This window comes from Carcharodon carcharias, chromosome 2 (genome assembly GCF_017639515.1).
Source record: "Carcharodon carcharias isolate sCarCar2 chromosome 2, sCarCar2.pri, whole genome shotgun sequence".
Lineage (NCBI taxonomy): Eukaryota > Metazoa > Chordata > Chondrichthyes > Lamniformes > Lamnidae > Carcharodon > Carcharodon carcharias.
The window spans coordinates 92591628-92608973 of record NC_054468.1 but is presented as its reverse complement, the minus strand read 5'-3'; the positions used below and the strand labels follow the sequence as shown (position 1 = coordinate 92608973).

At 42.8% G+C, this 17346-nt stretch overlaps 1 protein-coding gene across 5 annotated transcripts in view; it reads right to left on the bottom strand.

Moving 5' to 3' along the window:
- stk25b (serine/threonine kinase 25b) overlaps positions 1–17346 on the bottom strand; it is a 68068-nt gene that overhangs the window by 13505 nt on the left and 37217 nt on the right. For all 5 annotated transcript variants that reach the window (XM_041174797.1, XM_041174804.1, XM_041174786.1 and 2 more), the window contains 6 exons: positions 16973–17029; positions 15339–15447; positions 13711–13868; positions 10881–11066; positions 9105–9250; positions 6473–6584 (listed from right to left, as the gene is read on the bottom strand). In XM_041174797.1, the coding sequence (XP_041030731.1) occupies positions 6473–6584; positions 9105–9250; positions 10881–11066; positions 13711–13868; positions 15339–15447; positions 16973–17029 (768 nt within the window). The remainder of the gene's footprint in view (positions 1–6472; positions 6585–9104; positions 9251–10880; positions 11067–13710; positions 13869–15338; positions 15448–16972; positions 17030–17346) is intronic.

Genomic DNA, 17346 nt, shown 5'->3' with positions numbered 1-17346 from the left:
GGGGAGAGAAGCTGAGATGGAATTAGAAGTTAAAATGCTAGTAAGTGAGTCTGGAAGGCAGAGGAAACATAGGCTAGATAAGAAATAAGTGAGTTTAGCAAGGCTAAATGGAATATGCTTTGATGCAAGCAGCCTGAGGAATAAGACAGATGAGCTGAGGGCACAGATAGGCACATGGGAGTGAGATATCATAGCTATGACTGAGACTTGGCTAAAAGTGCAGGATTGGCAGCTCAATATTCCTGGTTATAGGGTATTCAGGAAGGATCATCAAATGAAGCCATATGGGTAGGAGTAAAAAACACAAAAAGGGGCAAACACACTGTTGGGTGTGTACTATAGGCCACCAAACAGTTGGGGAGAGATAGAGGATCAACTATGTACTCATATTTCAGAGAAGTGTAAGAATAATAGGGCAGTAATAGTAGAGGATTTTAACTACCCAAATATTAACGAGGATAATTTTAGTGTGCAAGGCAGGGAGGAAGTAAAATTCTTAAGTTACACCCAGGAGAGCTTTTTTAGCCAGTATGTAGAAAGCCCAACAATGGAGGGGGTAGTTCTGGATCTAATATTCAGAAATGACCCCGGACAGGTAGAAGGTGTATCAGTAGGGGAGCATTTTGGAGATAGTGACCATAACTCAGTTAGATTTAGGATAGTTATGGAAAAGGATAAGGTTGAGTTGGGAATAAAAGTTCTAAACTGGGGAAAGGCTAATTTTACTAAGATGAGATACGATTTGGCCCAAGTGGATTGGGAGCAGCTACTTGCAGATAAAACTGTCAGAGCAGCGGGAGGCATTCAAGGGAGAGTACAGGGCAAATATGTTCCTGTAAAGACAAAGGCCCGAATTTTTCTGTCGGCGATTTGGGGGTGGGGCCTGCTTGCCAATGGGAAAATGACGTCAGGAGGAATCCCCCACGTCATCCTGGTCCCTTTAAATTTTCAGGAAGGCAGGCGGAGACCGAAATCAGCTGTCCGCCCGCCAACCTGTCAATGGTCAACTGAGGCCATTGACAGGGTAATTAAAGTAATTAAAGGCCCTGCCCGTCCAACCTTAAAGCTGGCAGGCAGGCCAGGAGCCCCAGCAGGCTTCTGAAAATACATGAAACCTCATCCACCGGCAGGATGAGGTTTCATGTTCCTTTTTAAAATTTTAATAAATGGAATGTGATATTTATTAACATGTCCCATCTCGTGTGACATTGTCACATGAGGGGGACATGTTAATAATATTTTTATTTCTCTTTTTTTTTAAAACTTTTGTGCACTGTCACTAATCTCCCTGAGACAGCATTTAGTCTCAGGGAGCAGTGTGCTCTTTTGTGCACATGTCTGGAAGAGCGCACTTTGACAGCTAGGGATTCCCTCCCCCCACCCCTCACAGGAAGCGCATAGCGCTTCCTGTCGGGCAGGCCGCTGGGAAGGCCTTAATTGGCCCGCCCACTCAAAATGGCGGCAGGCCCTGTTTCGATGGCGGGGGTCGGCTATCCGCCCGCTGCTGAGCCGGTGGGCCCACACGCCCACCAAGGGCAAAATTCTGCCCAAAGTGGGTGGACCATGTCTGGAGAACCCTGGATGTGAAGGGACATAAAGGTTAGGATTAAGAAGAGAGAAGCTTATGGCAGATACTGAGGGCTCAATATAGCAGAGTCCTTAGAGGAGTATAAAAAGTGCACAGGGGAACTTAAAAAGGAAATTAGGAAAGCTAAGAGAGTGCAAGAGAAAGCATTGGTGGGTAGAATAAAGGAAAACCCAAAGGGGTTTTTAAAAAATGTCAAGAGCAAGAAAATAATTAGGGAAAGAGTAGGGCCAATTAGGGACCATAGAGGTAATTAGTGTGTGGACCCGGAAGTTGTGGGTACAGTCCTCAATGAATACTTTGCGTCGGTCTTCACGGTGGAAAAGGACAATGCAGGTATAGACATCAGGGTGGAGGACTGTGAAATATTAGAGAAAATTAACAGAGAGGAGGTACTAGTGGATTTAGCAGCCTTAAAAGTGGATAAACCTGTAGGCCTGGATGAGATGTATCCCAGGCTGTTCAGGGAGCAAGGGAAGAGATATCAGGGGCTCTGGCAGTAATTTTCAAATCTGCCACAGGTGAGGTGCCAGAGGACTGCTAACATTGTCCCATTATTGACAAAGGGAGGATGGGATAGGCCAGGAAGTTACAGGCAAGCCTAACCTTGGTGGTGGGGAAATTATTAGAAAGAATTCTGAGGAACTGAATATATCTGCACTTGGACAGACACAGATTAATAGGGATAGTCAGCATGGATTTAAGGGAAGGTTGTGTTTGACAAATTTGATTGAAATTTTTTGAGGAGGTAACCAGGAGTGTTGATGAGGGACTTCAGCAAGGCTTTTGATAAGGTCCCTCATGGCAGACTGGTCAGGAAAGTAAGAGCTCATGGGATCCAAAGCCAAGTGGCACGTTGGATCCAAAATTGGCTGAGAGGCAGGAAGCAGAGGGTGATGGTAGAGGGATGTTTCTGTGACTAGAAGTCTGTTTCCAGTGGGGTTCCGCATGGTTCAGTGCTGGGGCCCTTGCTGTTTGTGGTGTACATAAATGATTTGGACTTATATGTAGGGGATATGATCAGGAAGTTCGTGGATGACACGAAAATTGGTAGGGGGGTAAATAGTGAGGAGGATAGCTGTAAACTGCAGGAAGATATCAATGGACCAGTCAAGTGGGCAGAGCAATGGTAAATGGAATTCAACCTGGAAAAAGTGTGAGGTAATGCACTTGGGGAGGGCTAACAAGGCAAGGGATTACACTATGAGTGATAGGATCCCAGAAAGTACTGAAGATCAGGAGGGACTTTGGTGTGCATATCCACAGATCCCTGAAAGTAGCAGGGCAGGTGGATAAGGTAGTTAAGGCGGCATATGGGACACTTGCCTGTATTAGCAGAGACACTGAATACAAGAGCAGGGAGGTTATGCTGGAACTGTATAAAACGCTGGTTAGGCCACAACTGGAGTGCTGCATGCAGCTCTGGTCACCACATTATAGGAAGGATGTGATTGCACTGGAAGAAGGGTGCAAGGAGATGCTGCCTGGGCTGGAGGGTTTGAGCTATGAGGAAAGATTGGATAGGTCGTGGTTGTTTTCCTTGGAGCAAGGAAGGTTGAGAGAGGGCCTGATAGAGGTGTGTAAGATTTTGAGGGGCATAGATAGGGTGGATAGGAAAGCACTTTTCCATTAGTAGAGGGGTCAATAAGCAAGGGGCATAGATTCAAGGTAACAGGTAGAAGGCTAAGAGGGAGGTTGAGGAGAAATTTTTTCACCTAGAGGGTGGTGCGAGTCTAGAACTCACTGCCTGAAAGGGTGGTTGAATCAGAAACTCTCGTAACATTTAAGAAGTATTTAGATATTCACTTGCGTTGCCATAGCCTCTAGGGCTATGGCCCAAGCACTGGAAAATGGGATTAATGTAGTCAGATCCTTGCTGACTGGCGCAGACACGATGGGCCAAATGGCCTACTTCTGTGCTGTAGACATCTGAGTCAGAGGGTCTGGTTGCCCTAGTGCATGAATCACAAAAGGCTTCTATGCAATTACAGCAAATAATTAGGAAAGCTAATGGAATGTTATCATTTATTGCGAGGGGAATTGAGTACAAAAGTAGTGAGGTTATGCCTCAGTTGTACAGGGCACTAGTAAGACCACATTTGGAATACTGTGTACAGTATTGGTCACCTTGTTTAAGGAAGCATAAATGCGTTGGAAGCAGTTCAGGGAAGGTTTACCAGACTAATACCTGGAATGGGTGGGTTGTCTTATGAGGAAAGGTTGGACAGAGTAGGCTTGTATCTGCTGGAGTTTAGAAGAGTAAGAGATGACTTGATTGAAACATATAAGATCCTGAGGGGCCTTGATGGGGTGGATACAGAGAGGATGTTTCCTCTTCTGGGAGAATCTAGAGCTAGGGGTCACTATGTAAAAATAAGGGGTTGCCCATTTAAAACAGATGAGGCGAAATATTTTCTCTCAGAGGGTCGTGAGTCTTTGGAACTCTCTTCCTGAAAAGGCGCTGGAATCTTTGAATATTTTTAAGGTAAAAGTGGATAGATTCTTGGTAAGCAAGAGGGTGATAGGTTAGCAGGAGTAGGTGGGAAGTAGAATTCAGGTTACTAACAGATCAGCCATGATCTTACTAAGTGGTGGAGCAGGCTTGAGGGGCTGAATGGCCTACTCCTGCTCCTTATTCATATGTTTGTATTACATAGCCTCTTGTCTCTGTTTATTCCTATAGTTAGTAACTCTGAAATTTCCTCATGAGCTCTAAACATGCTCTTTCCTTTCCCCTTCACTGATGATATAAAGAGCAATGACACTGTTTTAGAACCAATGAAACTTGTTAACTCGCTCGGGGTTCCCTTCCTCGTACAAGCTGCAGACTTTAAAAACTCCAGTTTGGCATCACCTAATCACTACCTAGTCCTCACAGGAACCTTGCTGACTGTACAACTGGCCTTAGTCATCAGCCAGAATATGCAGAACATAGTACAATTAACAGTCTCTTATTGGAGTACTTAAGAGGTAATTACAACTCTCGCAATCATAATTATTATAATTAGAACTTAGCTAGCTGTTTTTAAAAAAAATTCCCTCATCAATCTTCTCCCCTAGTACCTCTGAAACACTAACTTCTGGATGTGGCTCCAAGTCTTTGAACATGTTGCCTCCCAAATCCACATCTATTCTTCCTGGAACTCAAAGTCAATCTCACGAATCCGGTTTCCACTCCCACCATAGCACTGAAACTATCATAGTCAAAGTCACAAATGACACCTCTTCGAGCACAGTGTATTTTTCCATCTCCTCTCCCCTGCGGTCTTTGACATGGTCATCCTTTGATGTTTCTTTTCTGTTGCTGTCTAGCTCAGTTGTACAGTGCTCATCTGGATCTACTCTTACTTAACTAATTGTAGCTTATGCATCTCCAGAAATGGTTTCTTTTCCTGGAGTTCCCCAGAGGTCAATCCTTCCTCTTCCTCATCTACTCACTGTCCCTTGGCGACATCATCCAATGAAATATGGCCAGCTTCCATGTGCACACTGACAACATTACAGCCTGTCCTTCCATCACTTCTCTCGATCCCTCTGCCTTGTGTTAACGTACTCCACTGCCAGCAAACATTCTTGAGTGAGCTGCGATTTTCTCAAGTTAGACACTGATAAGACAGAAGCTATCACCTTTGGGCGCCATTACAAACTCCATACGCTTGCCACTGTATGGTTCCTTCCCCTGGCCATTGCTTCAGGTTGAGCTAGACAATTTTCAACCATGACATCCTTTATGACTTTAAACTAAGATCTTGGCCCCATGTCCTCTCCAAGACCAGCTCTGTAACCTATTTTGCCTCTGTCCTTACCTCAGCTTCAGCTCATCTGCTTCTGAAACTCTCATCCATGCCTTTGTTGGAATTATCGACGCCGGAGCTGACAATCTCCTGGCCTGGTCTGTCCTGCATTCTCTAAACTTCAGTACATACAAAGTTCCGCTGCCAGAATGAGAATATCATATCCTTCATCAAGCTCCGCTCAACATTTCCCAAACCTTCACTGATCTGCACTGGCTCCTTGTCCACGAATACCTCCAATTTAAAATTCACATCCTCATGTGCAATCCCTTCATTGCCTTCCCCTTCCATAATTCCACAACCTCCCCCAGTCCTGCTATGTCCCCTTCCAATCCAGAACTCTCCATTGCTCAGGCACTCACCTCTTGTGTATTTCCCTTTTTTTTGTGGCTGTATCTTCAGGGGCCTAGACCACATGCTCTGAAATTCCCTTTCTCAGCCCTTCCACCTTCCTCTCCTCCTTTAAGACCATGTTTAAATCATACATCTTTGGTCAAACTTTTAGTTACCCCCCGACAATACCCACCTCCCTTGGTGTCCATTTTTGTCTAATTGTGCTTCTGTGATGTTTGATCTTGAGGTGTTTTTCTACATTGAAAGCCCTATGAGTCCTGCCAGTTTGTAAGGAAGGTGCCTATGTCAAGTGGGCATTAAATAACATAGATGTGAAGGTGGAGCTTATGAAAATCTGCACAGTAACTGCAACAAAATATGGTTATGAAAAACTGAGTGGAATGGGCTTTTCAGTTACATTACTTCCATATCGCAGCACAAATAAGCATTGATTTGTGTCTGTGGCACCGGGGTATAAAACATGGTGGAATGTCAAGGAAGGATTTCACTTCTGTAATGGAGGCCGCCCAATCTCGCCTCTGGGCATTGTTCAGGGACTGAAGATGAAAATATACTTCACTACCTTTCATCCCATTACAGCAATGGGAGCACAGGGATGTTAGAAGGCAGTACACTCATTACATTCTGCCCTGCAAGTCCTCATAACAAAGAGTATATCACTGCGGGAAAAGTGCCTGGACTGATTATTACAATAATGCCAGTGAGAGGGTTTGGGAAGTAGACGAGTACACACACTCACCTTCTGAGAACTTGGAACGGGCATTCCGTTCTGAAGCTTGCTTAAGGTGCTGGGACGTACAGTGGGGAAAGTCCAAACTGGGCACTGATCCCGCTCATCTGCATCAGCCTCCCTGTAACCAGATAGTTGGTAACTGTTAACATGCTCAGATCTCCCCATACAGGGCTCTTCAGTTTACATTTATAGTTTAGCTTCATTATTTATAGTCACTCACACCCTTCTGCTTTTCCCTCCTCCTCCCCGAGGAAAACTGCTTTGTCTTTGAACCAACTCCCCAGTGTCAAACACAGTATGTCCCGTGGCAAAGGTCCCACTTCATCCCAAAGACATTTACAGGCAGCACTCATGGGGCTTTTGAAGTCAAAAAGGTTGAATCATAAACACCAGCAATTTCACGGATGCAATCCTTGGTCAATGGGGGAGTGTCAGCTGACGTTAGATCAAGTAGTGTACAATTGGCCAAAAAAACACTACAGTTAGCAAAGAAGTATCAAAAATAATTCTGTGCCTGAATGTCATTCAATTGTTGGCAGTGTAATTGTTGATGATGGGTGAGGACAGAATGTGATTTAGCTGCAGTGACCTTCATAGTTGGACAAACCTGTCAACATTCACTGTCCCTATTTATGTGGAAAATATGGTTTCCTGGATACTGGAACTGTCCTTGAATAAGGAAGGGAACAACTTTTGGTGTAGGGAGGAGTAGAAGAAGTGAAGAAAATAGTTTAAAACAAAGAATGTACTCACTGTAGTAATGCCAGTACAGTACTGGAATGAACATCAACCTAATAGAGTGAGAACAGTCATTGTGTGGCAACTTCTTGGTGATTGCAACAGCACAGCTAACTCCAGTCTTGCTAAGGGCGTCTTTCCCCTCCCTAATATATTCTCAATTTCCCTCCCTCACAACCCCCCCCCAAGGCAGTATTTGGTGCCTTAGGTTGTTGATCACTCCCTCGGACGTTTCTCAACCTGACAGCATCAACAAGCTAGCTAACCCGTGGCAGGGGTTAGGGGTAAAGACAGGTCAAATACAATCCTGTGCTTAGTCAGCTTCCATACACATCCTTTATCAGCGGGAATCATTGCACTAGTCCGTGTGTAAGAATCAGAGTTCATTTTAGTTTAAAAGTACCCTCTTTTTGCCTAGTTGCTACCAACTGCCACCCAGCTGAAATTTAATTAATTCAGCAGGCTTGAAAGCTAAGAAGGGTTTTGGTTCAATATTACATACGGTGCTGCCTTGACCTATTGAATCATCAGGACAGCTACAGAACTAACTCTGGTGCTCATTCACACTCAGTGCACTCTTTTCTCATGTGCAGAAAATAACTTACCTGGATGGGAAACTGTGCGCGATGAACAAAGGTTAGCATCTAGAACGTGAAATGCATGCGTATCACACAGTCACTGATTCTTAAAAGGATCCCCAAACCCATACATTCCCAGCTTTAGGATTATGGAAGGCAAAGAGTAGGTGCAGATTACCCCTGAGTGGGTAATGTGTCTATGATAGGAAAATGGGAAAGAAAAGCAGATCTAAAGAGAGAATCCATGTTTAAAAAAAAAAGAATTAAGACTTGAGTGGTCTGGAAATCTGCCACCTCTACCTGGTCTGGTACCACTCAACTTCTCCGGCACCTTGATACGCTTTGTACCTCTGTAATACAGGGACCAGAATTATGGACAGTACTCAAACTGTGGTCTACCCTAGGTTTTATATGCATATTTAAAAAAATTCTTTCATAGTAATGTGGACATCACCGATAAGTCCAGCATTTGTTGCCCATCCCTAATTTCCCTAGAACGGAGTGGCTTGATAGGCCATTTCAAAGAGCAGTTAAGAGTCAACCATATTGCTGTGAGCCTGGAGTCATGACTCCAGACCAGGTAGAGATGGCAGATTTCCTTCCCTAAAGGGCATTAGTGAGCCAGGTGGGTTTTTACGACAACTGATGATAGTTTCATGGTTACCAGTAGTGGTGTGGTACCAGTAATATAAGACTAGCTTTATATTGCCCATTTTATTCATTGAATCTAAAGTCCACCAGTTGCCATGGTGGGATTTGAACCCAGAGCATTAGCCTGGGTCTTTGGATCACTAGTGCAGTGACATTACCATTACTCCACTGCCTCCCCTTAAGTTTAATATAATTGCTGTGCTTTTCAATTCAATTCCTTTAAAAATGTGGGTCAATATTTATTTCTCCTACCAACTGTACCACCTGACTTACCTGCATTGAAATTCATTTGCCATTTACACACCCATTCTATAATTTTTTGATGCAGGTACTACTGCATGATTTATATGGGTAAAGATGAGCTTGTTGCAGGCAGCAACACAGTTTACACTGAGACTTGTAAGAATTAAAAAAAAAATCTAAACCAACACAATCAAAGGGAACAGGTTACAGAAATATATGAAATTTAACTGTCCGGTTAATGAAGGTGACTAGGAAGGGAAATTAAAGCAATGCAAATCCACTTTGAAATGATAATGGCATTCCTGAATAGCTATATCACTTTCAGGTTAGATTGAATACTGATCTATCCCACTCCAATTGTTCTGTATTTTGATCAGTTAGGGTGATGCTGCCCCCACTGCTTCATCCCAGGAAGCAGGCATACTTACAGGTCAGAGTCTTCAGAGCTAGACTCCTCGCCATGACCCTCCGACTTCCAGCGCTTGTAGCGGTCAATCAGCTCCGTTAGGTAGGAAGTTTTCTTCGTATAGCGCTGGATATATTTGTGTTTCAGGAGCTCCTTTGCCGTTGGTCTCTAGAATTTGAAGAAACAGAAGCTGGAATAAAGCTTTACAGTCCCATGGAATCTTGATTAAATTTCACTTACAATATCCTCTCTCCACCCAACTGGTTTCTCACTTTCAAGTTGCACATCCTTTCTCTCAGTTTCCATTCTTCGGAATGTACATTCTTTTAATATCTGCTCACCGCAACTCCACTCTTATCTCTCTTGCAATTTTTTGTTCATATTCCCTTTTTTCACCCTTAGTTGATTTTTATAGCTATCCCAGTCTTCCATGTTTCCTTGCATTTGTATATTTTTTCTTTTCACTTGATACTAAATTCTTTTATCTTATTTTATGGATAACCATAAACCATTTGCAAAAAAGAAAAAAAGAAATTAGGAGGTTTAATAGCATAGCAGATTATCAACATCCAATGATAGGAGCTGTTCAAAATCAGAACATGCTGAATGGGTGCAATATCAAGCCATGCAGACAAACCAAAGTAGCTTGTGCATTGCAGCGTACCTGTGATGGGAAGGTGGAGAGTGGGAAGGGGCTGGGTGGGTTGACAGGGAGTTTAGGGATCACAGAAACAGATCTCTGCTCCTTATTCCTATCCAGTGATAACTTTTGGAAAGTACACACGCATGGGCATCGGTGAGATGAGCACTGAGATACTTGCACTGTGATACTCTCTTGGGAAAGAACTAGAGGACTGCCGATTCTTGTGGAACCAAACAAGCTTCAGTCGAGGAAAGGAGAAATGGAGAGAAAATAACCTTCGAAGACGAAATAAACTCCACCATAATGACTATTTGCCTTTGAACTATTGCTTCGCCTTGATTTTTCTAATACAATTTATGTCCTCATTAAAAGAAGATTATTTGATCATTTAAGAAACTTTAACTGATATTCATTTCTTTATATCTCCACATCACTGCAGACCTTGACTGCTCTTTCATTATTCCCAGAACTTTAAGATAACAATAATGTGGGTTCAGGCATTTCTCTATTTAAGCCCTCCTTGGGTTAACACATCCTTGCGCCAGCCTTGGCTGAGTGGTAGCACCCTTGTCTTGGAGTCAGAGGTTGGGGTTTCAAGCCTTACTCTCCTGCACATAATATGGGCTGACACCTGTAATATGGGTGTTGCATTGTTGGATCCACCACCTTTAAGATAGCATGTCAAACTGAAATAAAAACAATGTGCTGGGAAATCTCAGCAGGTATGACAGCATTTGTGGAGAGAGAAAAAGAGTTAACGTTTTGAGTCCAGTACAGCTCTTCTTTGGAACTTCTTTAAACTGAGTCTGCTTGAACAATCTTTCTTCCTCGGGCAGATGTAAAGAATCTCACAGCACCTTTTGAAGATCAGCAGGCGATTTCTCCCCGTGTCCTAGCCAACATTTAACTCTCAAAACATTATCTGGCCATTTACCCCACTGCAGTACATCAGAGCTTGCTGTATGCAAATTGGCTTCACTAAAACAATGACTACACGTCAAGTGTAATTCACTGACTGTGGCAAGATTTTGGACAATTTGAGGACACAAAATGAGCACAAGTTATTTCTATCTTTCTTCACAAGTGAAGCAGCAACTATACTGAAATTCTGGACCATGCATACATTTTGCTACAAAACAATGTCATTCCACTTACAAATTTGGGATCCTTGTTTAGGCAGGCCTCTACAAATTCTTTGAAGGGCTTGCTGTGGTTTCCTTCCAGAGTTGGGGGATTGTTCTTAGGAATCAGGAAAAGAACTCGCATTGGATGCAGCTCTGAATTAGGGGGCTCGCCCTTCGCTAATTCAATTGCAGTTATTCCAAGGGACCAGATATCTGCCTGAAAATGAACAAGTCAGAGAATGAGAAGCTCCATCCTAAATATAAACATCAACAGGGCTCCTGCATTTGCCTCCATTACAACTCAAAAGACACAATGCAAATGTGAAGTTAGCAGAATTACTTTGGTTACCTCCACCAGCTTATTCTTCTTGGTGAATTTTTTCACTTATCACGGTGACAGTGTTGGAACAGCAGGGAGATGTCTCACTGCATGTTCACTTTTATTGCCAAATTAAAAATATGAATGTTGATGTTTTCAAAACTGTATTGTCTAAGCTTTTAAAATGATGCCAGGCTGTGGAAGTCTTGCGGAAGCAGGAATGGAAGACCTCCCAATGGCGTGGGATTCAAAATCTACCAATGACCATTCCACTCTGCCTTGCTGTTGCAACAAGTGCCTTCAAGTCACTAAATTTCCATATTAGATCGGTCAGATGCCAAACTCAAAGCCACACACCGATTCTCAGCATACACTGACTTTCAGACTGAGCTCTGGGCAGAGGCCAATTGTAAAGGACATTTGCTGCTGCTCCTACTCCTTTCTACTTGTTGCCATCGAATGAATCTTAAACTCTGGCCAGAAGCGCTGATGATTGAGAGTGAGCCCACGAGATGGGAGCTCATTTAGCTCTCCTAAAACTTTGCTCTTTCCCTTCTCCAACTTACAAGAAAATAATCAACCTTTGTTCAATTGTGAGGAAGGGTTTGGTCAGCTGAGCTGCTCCTAAAAAACTGTTCATTTGGCGAATAGCCAATTCATAACTCTTTTGTTACCTACTGGTTTCAATCAACTGTTTAAATAAAGAGTAATTGAAGTAACTTTTATGGTGACCCAGTTGAAACCATTACATTACCTGCTAGATAGATGAACAACACAGGCACAGGCAATCAAAGAGTGAGAGAGAAACATCAGAGGTAAACTTTGCAACAAAAGTGTGAAAACCAGATACAGGGAGAGTGTACGTGAGAGAGGGAGTGAGAAAACGCATCGCAGATAGTCAGAGGGAAAGAGAAAAATAAAACCATAGATACACATTTGGCAAGGGGAGGAGGGGTGGGAAACATACATGCATGAGCAGAGGTTACATTTTTGGTCAATGATAGTTGTGACAAGTTAGGAGGCTGCATACAAATGCAGGTTACAGAACATAAAAACAATTTTGCTTTAGAACTTTAGGATTTTGGTCCAAATGTGTTGGATTAAAACCCATGACCCACAGGTGAAAGGTCAGAGCTCTATTGGGTTGTTGCCATTTTTCAGGAGGTCAGATCTCAATGCAGCTCATTATGGTGTGATCATTCATTTCTGCTTTTTTTTCAGTAGGTTGGTTTATTTTTTAAGGGTTAATTGCAGAATGAGAAAAATCAAGATTTACTCATTGATACCAAAAAGGAAATGTGCGGGCAAAATAGAGGTAGTGTTTGGATAGATCTGAAGTAGGCTGTACCGAGTCAATTATTATTTAATGCAATGATGAGATTGGGGAAAGGATTTAAACAGAAAAATATAAGTTAAGCTGCGATAGCTGGGGGCACAACCCAAGAGATGTGTCTGGGGGTGGGGGTAGAGAGTGCTGAAACCTTAAGCATAGTATGGAACAACAGTGAAGAAACCAAATATAATCTTAGGACATATAGGCAGAGTGATAGGGCATACACTTCTGTAAAGTGCCGTTGAACTTTTTCCTAAATTAGTAAGGACATATAAATTCTGTTGGCAGTAATAGAGATAGTATTACTCAGGGAGTGACCCTGAATTTGGGGAGATTATTATGGTATTGTACAATTCCACTTAGTGAACTACAGACTGTATAGTGAAGGGTGACTAACATGATACTTATGATTAGGCATCTGGGCTACAAGGACAGGCTAGGAGAGCTGGCAACTGAAGTGTTCAGAATGCTAAGAGGAGTAGACAAACTCAGGAGGAAATTTGAATAATTTGGATATAATTACATCAGACAGATGAATGTGTGAAATTGACCGTGACCATGACCAAGGCAGAAGGGACCGAGGGCTGTTAGTGTCAATAAAAGTTAATGAATGGATATTTGGTGAGGAATGTAATTGATAGGTATGGCATTAAAATGGCGTATTTCTTTTGCACTTTGGAACTGACTTGACAGACTATATTGCTTTTCTCAAACCCGGACTTTCCTAAATAAACAAATGTTTGCAGGTTTCTCTCTTTCGGTTTTTCCACATTCCAATCCGAGTAAAACCACTCCAGGGCGTCAGGCAGAACTTGCCTCCAGACCAGAAGGTCATGGGTTCAAGTCTCAGAATGGATGAATCTTAAATTAGTCCCTTTCTCCCCTCACCCTTCTCTCCAGAACCATTCTTACCTCAACAGGAGTTCACTCCCGTCCCCGATACAGAGCATCTCAGGGAAGCACGAAGTGGGTTTGGGGAGGCTGAGGAGTTGGAACAGATACCGTTCAAACGTTGTCCTTGGACTGGTATACCCTCTCATTCAGAATGCTAGATATAATTTGTGCTTGAAATTCAATTTGTATTCTTCAGTCTAAGCATGATTCAGGTAAGAGTGTCTGGTTGAATGTGAACAGCAAAGGGACTGAAGATGGAGGAACAAATGGAACACAAATCTACAGAGACCAAACTGTGTACGGTTGCTCACTCACTTTGAAGTCGTATGCAGACTGCTTGATGACTTCTGGTGCCATCCAGAAGGGCGTCCCCACGAAAGTGTTTCTCTTTATCTGTGTATCTGTTAATTGGCCAGCAACCCCAAAGTCTGCAAGTTTCACGTCACCTTGCTCTGACAGTAATACATTAGCAGCTGTGGAAACATGACAGACAGAACATCAAAACTAACTGCTTTCTATTGCAGCCACCATATCCCTGCTTCAGATAACGTGTGAAAATGAGAGTGTGCGCCAGTACGCTGGGAACAAAACATGAACCCAAGGAAAGGATCCTAAACAGGGCATAAATAGCTGAAGTGTGGTTGGGAAAGGGAAGGAATTAAAAAAAATCACGCTTTTAGAATGGATGGATTTTATTTATGAGTATATTCATCCAAACCTGTGGTCAGGAGGTCAATCAAGGAAAACAAGAATAGTAAAAAGAACCACAAGAAATAAATGCTCAAAAACAGTGACCATTTCTTTTTCCTTTCCTATCTCAGTTAGAATATGGGCATGTAAGGATAAGTGCGTAAAATACATTTGCCATGCCTTACAAAAAGAATCTAAGATTTTTTGTGCTCACTGAGTTGAAGAATCTCAGTGGTGGGTAAAGATAAATTATTATTGTAACGTTTTCATTATTTTTCAGATAATAGGCATCCTTCAAAAGGTTAAAAATAAATTGGTGCAGGTCCAGGGGCTTCAGCAAAGCAAGGGGCAGGAGGTCATGAGACTTTGCTCAGCATGGTGTCAAAATGCACACTTTAATGAGAAAATTAATGAAGCATGGTCAAGTTCCAACCACGTGTGAGGAATGCATGAATGAAGAACAAAGCATTTTCACTTTTTGTCTCATTGTCAAAACCTCTGGGGCCAGGTTTAGCACAGGTTAGGTGTTGCATGACCTTCCTGTACTTTGCTTTCTCCAAGCTCAGCTTTTTCTGGCTGCCTCCCCCACTCACTCTGGATACTTCCCTCACTGATCTAGTCCATTAGTATTTCTCTTTTTATAAAAAAATTCAGGACAAGCAGCAGCTAAAATGTGTCAGGTCAGAGCTGGTGTGAGAGTTGGGTGGGTGAGGCTGCAACTGGAAATGAGAGACAGCAAAGTTTGTGCCTCTCTCTTTATTGTGTCATTCCCTAACAATAAGGTCTCTCTCTCTCGTTCATTCTTCTCTTCCCAGCTTCTTTCTGCATTAGGATCCACCCCCTCTCTTTGCTCAGTTGGTCTCTACTCTCTTCTGAGTTAGGTGGTTAGGATTCACTCGACATGACATTTAACCTAGGCTCACATGCCTATGCAGCACTGAGGATTCATTACATTCTCAGAGCTGTGATGTTTAACCAAGACCTTGCCATTTCTAAAGACTTTTAAGATGTGATAAAGCACTACATAAATACAAGTCTTCCTTTCCCAATCTGCTCATCAGAAAATAATTCCTGATAGTGCAAATTCCCTGCTTTTGTGAGGATTCTGATGGTGTCTCTCTCTTCCTTCCTAAGTAGTAATTTGGAAATCAAAACACAGAAGTTATAAAATTGTTGAACAACAAAGAATAGTTGCTGCCCTGCTTACTGCAGAACAACATGCTGCCCAATTCCATCTCTTGTGGTGCTCTTACCCTTAATGTCTCGATGAATTTTCCGTTCTGAGTGTAGATAGTCTAAACCTTTAAGGATTTCTCGTAGGATTGTTGCAATGTAAGTCTCCTCCAGAGGGCCTGGTTTCAGCTGCAAAGATCACAACTGTTCATTAACAATAGAGAGCTCCCCTGATGAACCAGGAAGTGTTTCCAGTGAGTAACTCAGCTATATTAAGTCAAAAAATCTTTGGTTCAATTACCAGTCCGTAGTAAGTTATCTTTCTTTTATTCATTCATGGGATGTGGGCTTTGCTGGCTGGGCCAGCATTTATTGCCCATCCCAAGTTGCCTTTGGGAAGGTGGTGGTGAGCTGCCTTCTTGAACTGCTGCAGTCCATGTGGTGTAGGTATACCCACAGTGCTGTTAGGGAGGAAGTTCCAGGATTTTGACTCAGAAACAGTGAAGGAACAGCGAGATATTTCCAAGTCAGGGTGATGTGTGGCTTGGAGGAGAATTTCTAGGTGGTGGTATTCCCATCTATCTGATCTCAACCGGCCCTGGGTTACAGAGGGTAAGAGTCAGCCATGATTCCCTGATCATTCATGACTACTGGCCAATAACCCAGCTGCAAGTGCATGTGTAGGTATGGATTCCAGGGAAGACAGGACCAGGCTCAGTGGTGATATTCCACTGGTCAAATGCCATTAATAAACACCGTCAAGGTTCATGTAAAAGAAGTGTCACTTACACAGGACAGCAAGGTATCTCTTGTACAACCTACCTTGGCAAGTAATCAATGATTTTATCAGGGAGAGGAGAACATTGGCTGAAGAAAATATAAGGACAGGAAGAAACCTAGGGAGATCACTCAGGTTACAATTCTCTCTTCCCCATAGACGGTTGTCTTTCTCAGTAGGAGTGGGGGATGGAAAGTGACATAAGCAAACTTTTTTTTAGCTATTCAATATTTTGCAAATTTTCTCCTCCCCTGCTGAATGCATAGGCTTCTGTCTGAAGTACAGTTCCACAGAGGTAGAGTGCCCTCAGGTACCTCATCCAAACGGGAGTATTGACAGCGAGGGTCATCATTCCCTTCAGCATCCCACCACGGAGAAAATATTGAACCTGGGACACTCCTAGTCTATTTGATTAGCCACCAAACATACAATCGAGTAAGCAAACTCCTAAATAGTGAACATGATTTATGGGGAGAGGGGGCAAGGAACATGTGATCACAAATGCAGCTATGCTGACAGTGGTCAAAGTATCATAAACAGCAAATTAAAAGCTCACAAAGCAACTACATAAATCCATTGATACATGGCTGTGACCATGCTTAACTACTTTTTAACCAGGCATGAGGGAGCATTAAGGTGAATAACTGACAGCTTATAGATCAGGGACCCAGGTCTTACATAGTGCAGGTAAAGTAACACTGAGTCTGGGATTCAGATGTAGATCAATTGGTTGAGAGCCAAGTGGTCCTGTATTGTAGTTAGCAGACCAACCCGGTAGTGGAGTTCAAACGCTTACTCCTTCAGTGAAACTAGCACATTCCAGTGATATTGTTTCACATTGAAACTGGGACTGAAATCTGCAGTTTACAGCTCAGTGTCCTAATCTTGTGCTATTAGCATATTGAGTTGGGACATATTCAGACAAACAGTACTCACTAAGTCTAACGCAGAGCCTCCACCCAGGTATTCCATGATTATCCACAATTTTGTGCCCTGGAGATTGAACAAACAACATACTTGCGATTAGAAGCAAGGAGAATTTCTTCAACCCACTTGGAACTCTCCCCAGAATGCAAAAAGCAGTAACAGGCAACTGGTTCTCAACACCTTACTGAGCTCTGTAGCCATCATTGAGCTAATAAACACAGTCCAGAATGGGAAGAATAGCAGACCCAGCCTTAGGGAACAGCAAGATTAGAAGAGTTCAAGTAAAGTATAATTTCTCTTAAGGATATAAAACCTGGGCACCAGTACACTTCAGTGACACCAAAACATTCTGTGCCATTGCCCTGAAATCTAGTTTTGATTAT